This window comes from Microtus oregoni, unplaced genomic scaffold (genome assembly GCF_018167655.1).
Source record: "Microtus oregoni isolate MIOR12 unplaced genomic scaffold, Mior012 000003F_ref0000135, whole genome shotgun sequence".
Classification (NCBI taxonomy): domain Eukaryota; kingdom Metazoa; phylum Chordata; class Mammalia; order Rodentia; family Cricetidae; genus Microtus; species Microtus oregoni.
In genome coordinates this window covers 20,535,260-20,546,064 of record NW_024543062.1, presented here as the reverse complement: position 1 = coordinate 20,546,064, position 10,805 = coordinate 20,535,260, and the positions used below count along the sequence as shown (strand labels likewise).

Sequence of the window (10,805 nt, the reverse complement as noted above, 5' to 3'; positions counted from 1 at the left end):
CAGTGCAGAATCCTGACCACAAGTTCCCTCTGTGTGTCCTTTGACACATCACATCTCTTCCTTTGGGCCTCCGATTTCCCAAACAGACAATGAAAGTCCTGGCTGACTCAAGATTAGTGGGTTTTGGTTGAGCACCTATGAAATGGATGCTTGGGAGGACTGCTGGGCTGATAGTTTATCATGTGCTCAATCACTAACATGCTCAAGGCCCTGGGCTCCATACCTGGCTTTGCAACAAGCAAAACTAGATGGCTAGCCCTGTGCTCAGACCGTGCAAGCGAGAAGGTGGGATCAAGGCTTTGTGTTTCCAACCTGATGCTCGGTGCTGCTGCTGCTGAAGGTTCCCAGACATTTTGAGACACCCCCACCCCCGATCCAGATGCCCACTTAGGATCTTATCAGCTTCTGCTCAAGCAGCAAAGCTTCATGTTGGCTGTCCTTACTGAAGTGGTGGACAGGGGAAGACCTGGGAATGCAGCGGGAATTCTGCAGGGGACACCGAGTTACCACCCTGTACCGGGCATGGCGTTGAGTGCCCTTGAGACCCAGCCACTACCCAGAAGGACAGTGAAGTACAACCTGGAATCTGGGTTATACTATAAGCAGCTGTGCAGCCCTGAGCAAGTGACTAAATGACTCCCTACCTCAGTTTCCCATCTTATATACCAAAAGGATGTTGGTCATGCTTGTGACCTGGACTAAAGGAAATGTTTAGCGGATGCCTGCTGCTGCTGCGATGAATGTCTGTCTGTCTAGTGCAGGGAAATGACAGAACACTAGCTATTTCCAGAACATTCCCATTCAGCAACACCGTCCAGTCTGGATTCCCACTCTCTGATTCCAATGCCATCACAAACTCCAAACCAGATGATGAGATCATGTCGATATAATTTATTAAATAGACCCTGAGGGCTCCTCCTAGGAGCGTGAACAACTCAGTACATAAATACCAATAAATAAATATAGCTGCCACTTCCAGCCCCTGCAAGGGTGGAAGAATAAGGTTTCAGTGGACAGAATAAAAATATCATAAATAACAAGACTTGTCACAATGGCGCTACCTCTTTCAAGTTAATTCTTGTGGTGCAAGTCCAGCCCTCCGAGGACAGGAACTGCTGAGGACACCCGGATTCTCCCCTAGAGCTCCGCCCCCTCACTCAGCATATCCTGTCCTTAGCCTCCAGTTTTTCCATGCAGTCTGAGAACTGTTTCAAAACGGTCAGTTTGAAGCTTTTATACTCATAGAATTTATCAGGCCCAGAGACGCTCGGTTTCGATGAATTGGAACACCTGACGTCGGAGCACGTGATATCGCTGAGTCGTTTTGTGACTCTGGAGGTGTCTACTCTGTTCTCGCTCAGCCTTCTGACCTCCTCCAGGTAGGCCTCGATGATGGAGATGTTGGTGGACGCTTCGCAGCCCAGGGTGAAGCAGGGCAGCTGGAGGGACTCGTCTATTGGCACCTCGCCCGAGCTGTTTTTCTTCTGTAGAGAGAGGGAAAGGTTTGAAATAGTGTGAGAATCAGGTTTGTGATGGCCTAGGGATCTGAGCAGCCTGTTTCCAGGCTTCCTCTGTGTCGAGCCTGACTCAGACATCATCTCATTGGCACAGCATCCCTGTGAGGCTCGGGTCTGCAGGAATCTAAGGCACAGCTGTTTATGAGCTGGAAGACATGGTGCACCCACCCAGGTCGGCCATGTTAATGCTCCTACCTACCTAGCTGAAGCCACCCAGCCTTCTGCAACCTGCACTTAGATGCTCAGAGGCCGAGGCAAAGGACAAAGAGGGCTTATCTGAGTTTCCACACAACTCCCTCCTTTTCGCGCCTGTTTGAAGGCCTCTGGTGCCCCGGAGGATGGTTTATGTGGCCTGCACAAGCCTCTGAGAAGCTAGGGAGTTTCTCAAACAAACGGAGAACTCGAAGTCCTTCCTTAGCCTCCCTCTTCCTCAAAACTGAGAGCTTTTGGGTAAAACCAAATTGCTAAGACCACAGCAGCCTCACCTGGCTCAGCACCTCTACCTTTGAGTCTATTTAAGCCGAGGACAAAGCTTCAATGCCAGGGCAGACGACAAGGTCAGTGCTAATATCAATGCCTTTTCCTGACTGGGCGTTGTTTATCTGAAGCTATCGAGAGGTCTGGAGGAAGTGCGGTATTCGCACTTACTGGGCCTTGTGCTATCCTCCTGCCAGCATCTGCCGAGGAAGAGGGCCTTCCAGCAAGTTCCAACAGCACGCAGATAGTTACCTAGTTAGTTAACTGCTATGAACTAGCCAGAGGCACCAGCCACCCAAGGGAGGATTTTCTCAATCTGCTCCCCCCTCCCAGGACGTCTTTTGCTGCTCACAGGGGATTCCTGACTCGAGCCGGCCCATCTCTGAAGCTGTGCTTCCAGCAAGAACGCTGTCTGTGGGACGGTGAGCCAGGTAGATGTGAGATAAGGAAGGCTGTGAGCGGGGCACACATCCTGTCGTCTGGGGGAAGTGGCTGGTGTCTGGGTCCCTGCACTGGTCCGCCTCTGCCTTCTCTGTTAGTGCATGGACCCCCTCAGAAGCACCCCCACAGCAGCCTGTCTGGTTCTTTCCCATTCCACCCTGGCTGCCTTAGCTGGTTTCACATCGGGAAAGAATAGCCATTCTGGAAAGCAAAATAAGGCATTTAAAGAAGTGGTTTGGAAGAGAAATCTCAAGGGCACTTACATAGTCTTCATACAGTTCCTTAGATTCAAGTTTCAAGTATTTAAGTATAGTTTTTATCATGTCTGCTGTAGGTGCACTCTTTGTTATAGATGCACCAAAGGATGGACCGCAGGTGGCCAGCAAAGTTCCCATACAGCAGAGCAGCACCCAGGCAGGCTTCGTCGGTCCTGGAGAAAGAGAGGGATGCCGTGAGGGTCATGGGTCAGCTCTGCCTGGTGTAGCTGTTCCTGTCTCATTCCCCCCGAGAGCCACAGAGCTGAAGCCATGGGAGCTACAGAACTGGTGGTACCTGTGAGGAAGATCATGGTGACGGCCAGAGAGTGAGTAAAGCCTGCTTCGCTTGTGGCCTCTGGAGCTTGATGTGTTCGCCATGGCCACCAGGCAGTATATAAAGGGCCGGCGTGAGGGAGATCACAGGCCCGCCCATGGCGAAACCATTGCTCAGCTTTTCTCCAGAAAACACTTTCAAAGCGCTGCCAGCCATGCTCGGGGAAAGCGGGGCTGGGAGGAAGTGCTGAGGTTACCCTCAAGGCAGGCAGAGGCTTGAGTCACAGCCATACACGTGCGTACACACACAGAGATACACACACATACCACACAGGAAGGCACATGCATCTTGGGCATCTCTTTCTTCTTGGAAAGTGCTTGTTGGCTTAATGAGAGGAAATTTCGGAGCCCAGAGTTGAAGAATACAACCCCCAAGGAAGAAGTGGCTTAGCGGGGGCTGAGGGTCATTGCCCTGCAGGGAATTTCTGGGAGGCCATGTGTAGGCACAGAGTCACAGTGAAATCTGCAGCGCGATCCATCTGTGGGCATTCCTGACGCACATCCACGCCAGTGAACGGGGGATGGCTCCGATCAGTGTAGGTGTGCGGGCAAAGATTCCACGCTACGATGCTTGCTCATGTCCCTGGATTCTCACCTGTGTCTTCATGACTTCTAGCTCTAGAACCAAAGCCAGCTCAAGAGTTATTTGGTGATGGCGTCTTCCATTTCCCAAGTAATGGGAGTAAGGAGGGTGGCTAATTGTTGGAACACAGCGAGATGGCACACACCTGTCACTTAGCGCTCAGGAGGCTGAGATGAGTCACAGATTCAAAGCCAGTTTTGACCTTATAGAAAATCTCTATCTGAAAAAGAAACTATTTTTTTGAGCCTTGAAGAAACATTTACTACTGAATTTCAAATCACACATGCAAAGTAGGTAAGACATTCTCTGTCACCTTTAGAATCAACATATCTTTAACTATTTTTTTAAAATGAAAGAGTTATTCATGGGTTGGAGAAATGGCTCAGTGGTTAAGAGCACTGGCTGCTCTTCCAGAGGACCTGGGTTTGATTCCCAGCTCCCACATGGCAGCTCATAACCATCTTTGACTCCAGTTCCAGGGGAATCCAGTGCCCTCTTCTGACCTCCGTGGGTACCAGGCATGCACACGGTACACAATATACATGCAGGTAAAACACCCGTTCATGCTGGGTGGTGGTGGAGCGCACCTTTAATCCCAACATTTGAGAGTCAGAGGCAGGCGGATATCATTGAGTCCGAGGCCAGCCTGGTCTACTGGTGAATTCCAGGACAGCCAGAACTGTTACACAGAGAAACCCTGTCTGGAAAAACAGCAAAACAACAACAAACCTACCCAAACACATAAAATGCTTTTAAATAAAAACAGAGTTATTCAGTCAGGCATGGTAGCTCACACGTGTAATCCCAGCATTCAGGAGGCAGAAGAGGAAGGATTGATAAAAATTTGGGACTGGTTTTGTCTACACAGTGAGCTGTAGCCCAGGCAGGGCAGCGTGAGACTCTAAGTCAAAGAAGAAAGTTCTCTGCTAGGCCGGGTTTAGCCATCAATGGTGGAGACGTCCCTCACATGCCCAAAGCCCTAATTCAATACCCAGTGTTTTAAAAAATATTATTGGAATCATTCTTTTTGTTAAGATGTGTGTGTGTGTGTGTGTGTGTATGTGTGTGTGTTTGTGTGTGTGTATGTGTATGTGTGTGCGTATGTGTGTGTATGTGTGTGTATGTGTGTGTGTGTATGTGTGTGTGTATGTGTGTGTGTGTATGTGTGTGTATGTGTGTGTGTATGTGTGTGTGTGTATGTGTGTGTGTGTGTGTATGTGTGTGTGTGTGTTGCCAGTGCCTGTGGAGGCCAGAAGAAGGCATCCGTTCTCCTGGAGCTGGAGTTACTGGTGGTTGTGAGCTGCTCAGCGTGGGCACTGGGAACTGAACTGAACTCAGGTTCTCTATGAGAGAAGCGAAGGCCGAGGCGTCTCTCTAGCTTCCTGTTTATTCTTCTTTGTGTTTGAAGATTCGGGGTCTGATCGTTTATCTGTTACTCCTTTTGGAGGTTTGGGCTTTTTTTATTTTGTTTTTGTTTGTTGGTTGGTTTGGTTTTGAGTTTTTTCCGACAGAGTCTCTCTATGTAGCCCTGGCTGTCCTGGAACTCAGTACGTAGATCAGGCTGACCTTGAACTCACAGAGTTCCTTCCGCTCCTGCCTGCCCCCCTCCCCAGTGCTGGGATTAAAGGTGTGGGACACCATGCTCTGCTGTGTGTCACTCTTAAAGGTTAGTTGACTGTACTCAGATTTAGAAGTAGAAGCTCTCAGGAAGGATAGCCTCCATCTCTTGGTAATCTGTTCTTGGTGTTTTCTTTGGCTTCCTTCATTCTCTTGATCAAAGATTTAGCATCTTCTGCAGCCTCCTTATTTTTCTATGTGTGTTGTTTCTTCAGAGCAATGTCAGCATCTGTGTTACAGGACACTGTGGAGGAACAACACAGTAGAGCTTGGGTGCACTGGTCCGGGGCCTCTCACTTTCCTTGTTTAAGGGCTTCTGACAAGATATCCGTGGACATCGACTCCTTTAGAGATGGAAAAGCTTTCGGATTCTGCTGCCTCTTTTGAACCCAACTGCCGAGGCACACAGTAGAATCTGTCAGCCCAGGAATGATCCTTCTCTCCCTCTTTTACAACAGCTAAGGTGAGACACTCAGATTGGCACCCACACGGCATACTGAACAGATGGTGCTTCCGCCCCCCAGTTCTCCTGGATCCACAACGAGAATGCTCCTCTCTCACCAGGCAGTAACAGTGTGTGCCTTTGATCCCAGCAGAACCAGGCAGAAGTAGAGAAGTAGGTGAATCTCTGAGTTCGAGGCCAGCCTGGTCTACAGAGCGAGTTCTAGGACAGCCAGGGCTACACAGAGAAACCCTGTCTCAGAAAAAAAAAAAGAAAGGAAAGAATAGAGAAAGGAGACGAAGGAAAAGAAGAGGAAGAGGAGAAAGAGGCCCCCTTCACTCAACAGCAGGAGCACTGCAGTAGGTACTGTTTGTTTGGAAAGAGTCTTTATTCATTAAAATACATTTAAAATGCTACTGCACTTCCTCTTTTTGTCTAATAAAAAAGAAGGCTACAACTAATACAAGAAAACCATATAGAATAAGTACAATGACTGCATACAATGTATATATAGGCAATAAATACATCAACAATGTCTAGTCCATTTGCGTTTGACAAATTCAGAGAAAATACTCCATATCCATCCGATCTCTGAGTCCAAAGTCTTGTACTTAATTTACTTTATATCTTAACTTGCTTTCTGCATTAGGCAAACAAGGGAAGCTATAACTCTCTAGTCTTCAACTCCCTCAGAGACCCGAGAAGGAAATGATATTAACTGAGTAAGCAGGAAGTGCGAGCAAGCGACTTCCAAAAACTGCGAGTAACGACAGAAGCAGCTGGCTTGTTTGTGGTTCCCACCGCCCATCTGGACAACATAACCCTTCCACTCCCCACCAGTGCATCAGCAGCTGCTGCTGCTGCAGCCGCGGGCTTCTGGGCTTCTCATAGAAAGTATACCATTTGCATTCATCGTCCACTTCAATGAGTTTCTGGCAGCCGTGGCTGGGAAGGCGACATCCAGCTTCATCTTGGCACAGTGGATCCCCTAGGGGGTGCCATGAAAGAGAGCCTATAGAGCTCCCAATTTATTTATTTATTGTTTTATTTTTTTTTTCAAAACAGGGTTTCTCTGTTTTGAAATCACGCCAGTAGCCCAGGCTAGCCTTGAACTCAGAGAGATCCTCCTGCCTCTGACTCCTGAGTGCTGGGATTAAAAGTGTGCGCCACCATCGCCTGACCCCAATTTACTCTTATTTTGAGTGTTAGCTGTGTTCTCTCCTGGGTCCTCGGGAAGAATCTCAACAAAGCCCCTGTCCTTAAGGACCTAACATCCCAGAGGGCAAGGGACAGGTTTAAAAAGCGCTCGCAAATTAGAAAACACCCAGCGACAACAAAATTACCAGTAACTGCCACATGGCTGGCTAGAGAGTGGTGTGTTCGATCCCTAAGTCAAGGGATCAGACATTGACACTGAAGCCAGGGCTTGATGGCTCACAGACAGTTTGAAGCCAACCTGTATTACATAGTAAGTTTCAGGCTAGCCTGGGCTACAAGCGTGAGATCATCTAAAAAGAAAGCTGACTTAGCAATTAACTGATTGGTTGATTAAGACTGAGACCTGGCCAGGCAGTGGTGTGGTGGTGCACGCCTTTATTTCCAGCACTTAGGAGGCAGAGGCAGGTGGATCTCTGTGAGTTCAAGGTCAGCCTGCTCTACGGAGCGAGTTCCCAGACAGGCTCCAAAGCTACAGAGAAATTCTGTCTAGAGAGAAAGAAAGAAAGAAAGAAAGAAAGAAAGGATAGAAGGAAGGAAGGAAGGAAGGAAGGAAGGAAGGAAGGGACGGACGGCGACCTGGAGAATAAGAATCGCTGTAGGTCAGTCTGGGGACATTGTTCCAGGTAGAGGACAGCTGCAGAAACCAACTTGGTCTTCTTCCAAGGCTATGGTATCTGGAGTGAGGAGGAAGAGGAAGAGGGTAGTGGGAATGTGAGCAGAGGCCCAACACAAAGGACCTCGAGGCCTTGATAAAGAACTTGGGGGGCTGGAGAGATGACTCAGAGGTTAAGAGCACTGGCTGCTCTTCCAGAGGTCCTGAGTTCAATTCCCAGCAACCACATGGTGGCTCACAGCCATCTGTACTGAGATCTGGTGCCCTCCTCTGGCGTGTGGGCATACATCGAGGCAGAATGTTGTATACATAATAAATAAATAAATAAATAAATAAATAGAAAGAACTTGGGTGAGAGGGATGAGACACCACCAGTTAGCTTTAGGTAGGGACATAGAGGATCCAGTGTGCTTCTGAAAAGAGAGAAATAATAGGCTGCTGAGTGAACCGAGGAGCGGGACTCTAAGATGGAGGCGGGGCACAAAAGAGGTTACACAGGTGTCCAGGTGGGAGGACAAAACAGCATGGACTCCTGGGAGCAGGGGAGATGGGGAGATGGTGTCAGAATTTGGCGCTGATGCAGAGATGAATCAGAGGGTCGGACCAAGTATAACTTCCGGGGTTGTGAGCGTAGGAGCCAGCCATGATAAGCTAAAATAGAAACAGACCATCCAAAGGAAGTTCTTCACTTCCAACCATTATCACCTTCTAGTGTAGGACTCAGCCACCTGTAAGTTTAATAGAGGCCTGAGTCTCCGTAGTTTACCCTGAAGCAATACCCTTTGCAGGAAGAAGCACAAACCGAGAATACCTGAGAATACCACCCAAGAATAGACTATCCAAAGGAAATGCCTAACGTTCCAACCCTTGTAGATAGGACCATCTGCCAGCACACACTCACCAGAACACCCCTACACAAATGTCAGCCAATCAGGGGTCCTGAACCTCAGAAACCCCTCGCCCCCACCTTTACTACTGTAAAAACCCAACTCTGAGTGTGGGGCTCTCTGTCTATTCCAATATGTTGGACATGCGGAGAGACCGAGTTTGCAAACTTGCATAAAATAAAGGCTCTTTGATTTTACATATGGGACTCGGTCTCCTTCTTGGTTTTTGGGGGGACTTCGCGGATCTGGGCATAACAGCGAGGAAGCAGCCAGGCAGATGGTTTGAGATAAGGAAAGAGAAGTCTGCAGACAGGAAGTGGAGTACCCTGCTAGGAAGAGTTCACCTGGACACCATTGGCTATCTATCTGTTCTGTGACAAAGGGGCCAGGACACTGGAGTCCAGAGCTCAGACTGAGGTCAGGTGTGGGCAGTTCATAGTCCCCAAGATACATAATAGAGGGTATACCACCAGGAACCCCTGTCACCCTCAACCCCACCTTTGCTGCCAGCTTATCTTTTCCGTTTTCTCACCCGTGCTTCTTGGAAGTGTTTCACTCTTAGCCTAGCCTGTCTTGGAATTTACCTTGTAGCTAAGGCTAGCCTCAAACTCACAGGGATCCTCCTCCCTCTTGGGTCCTGGGATTACGTGCATACACACCGACTCTTCCCCGACCAAGCTTCTCCACAGAGCGGTTAATCCTTGCTCTTTGCCTCACTTTTCAAATCACAACTTAACCTACTCTTCTGGTAAAGCCAGTAGTAGACAGTACTGGGACCCGCTGTTGTCTGGGGCCTGCCATGTTATATTATGTGGCAAAAGGGTCCCTGGAGAGGAGATCGGGTAATCTGAAGATGCAGAAATTTTCTGGCTACTTCAGTTGGTTTAGCGCAATCATGGGAGCCCTAAGGACAAGATGTAGCACCATGGTACAGGGCTTGCCTACCTTCTGAGGCTCTGTGGGTCCATCCAAGTGGCCACCAAAACTGGAGGAAGGGAGGCATGATGGTGTACATTTACACTATTAGAACTTGAGAGGTGGAGAGACAGGAGGACCAGAAGGTCAAGGCCATCTTTACTACCCAGCCAGCTGGAGGCCCGCCTGGGTCTATGAGACCCTGTCTCAAAGAATAAATACACTATGACAAACAGAACCAGCACAAAATTAGGACCGAGAGAAGGGCAGAGAGGCCATTGAGGAGGAGCTGGATGCCACTGCTGACTTTAGAGGTACCTCGGCGGAAAGTATGAAAGCAAACAAATTTGACTTGAATAAAGGTGTGAGCCTGGTACAAGACCTGGAGCCCCGGGTGAGAACAGGAACTCCAATCTAGAGCTTCCTCCTGGGTCTGTAAGAGACCAGACAGAAGACCTGCCGGTGGCAGGCTGGACTTTGACTTTGTTTTTCAGATAAGGGTGTCACTTTGTAGCCCTAGCTAACCTGAACTCACTGTGTGGCCCAGGCTTTGAACTCACAATAATCCTCCTGCCTCATCTTCCAAAAACTCAGACTGTTTTTATTAGCATATATTAATTTTACATAATAATGGGTTTCACTATGACATTTTCATGTATGTGTGTAATGTATTTTGATCATATTCACAGACGCATACATATACACGCATGTTGGCTGCCATTTTGTCTCCCTTCCTCTTCCTCTGTTCCCCTTTCTCTCCCCAGCTAGTGTCCCCTTCTAATTGCATGTCTTGCTTGTTTGAATGATCCGATAACTTTCATAGGGTTTCCTATAGGAACAGGGAAAATTGTTTGCCACTGAATGAGCACCTTACAGGCGGCTACACCATTGAGGAAAATGCCTCGATCACAGAACTTACATAAATCCTCAGGGAGGGGTGGGAGCCATGAGCCCTCCCTCCCTCCCTCCTTCCCTCCTTCCCTCCCTCCTTCCCTCCCTCCCTCCCTCCCTACCTACCTCCATGACACTAGGTCAATAGGCCCAGCCTTGTGCAGTAATTGTTTCATGAGAAGGGAGTCTCACTATGTAACCCATACTGGTGATCCTCCTGCCTCCACCTCCCTAGAGCTGGGATTATAGGAATTCACCGTTGTCCAGCAAATTTACGGTTATCAGGAGAGAGACGATGCAGCCCCAGTGACCTCACGTTGTAGCCTCACTGGTTCATTTCAGCTGTCATTTTTCACGACCACTCCATGATATGCCAGAATTCTGACCATTATTATGCCGCAATGCCAATCATTTCATCTTCTTTTTGTGGAGACTGGATTCAGGTCCTTGGGAATGCAAAATCCTTGGGAATGCAAAATAAGCTTTCTCAGATCAGCTATAGCTTTCTTAAAATCTCATGTTGGGCCAGGTGGTGGTGGTGCAAGCCTGTAATCCCAGCACCCTGGAGGCAGAGGAAGACGGATCAGATGTCTCAGTGGGTAAGCGATTGCTCT

The 10,805-nt window shown here is 48.6% G+C and overlaps 1 protein-coding gene across 1 annotated transcript; it reads right to left on the bottom strand.

Annotated features, from left to right (window-relative positions):
- Positions 1-1,157: 1,157 nt before the first annotated feature.
- LOC121445926 (interleukin-31-like) lies at positions 1,158-3,003 on the bottom strand. Its single transcript, XM_041648103.1, has 3 exons — positions 2,988-3,003; positions 2,693-2,865; positions 1,158-1,481 (listed from the first exon to the last, which is right to left on the bottom strand). The coding sequence occupies exons 1-3, from the start codon at positions 3,001-3,003 to the stop codon at positions 1,158-1,160; spliced, it is 513 nt and encodes a 170-aa protein (XP_041504037.1).
- Between the last annotated feature and the right edge of the window lie 7,802 nt (positions 3,004-10,805).

Bases quoted from the DNA above. Each gene is read 5' to 3' on its own strand.
- LOC121445926 (XM_041648103.1), bottom strand. The intron at 1,482-2,692 runs GCCCTTGAGATT...TCTCTACAGAAG, and splicing joins TGTATGAAGACTATGTAAGT to AAAAACAGCTCGGGCGAGGT.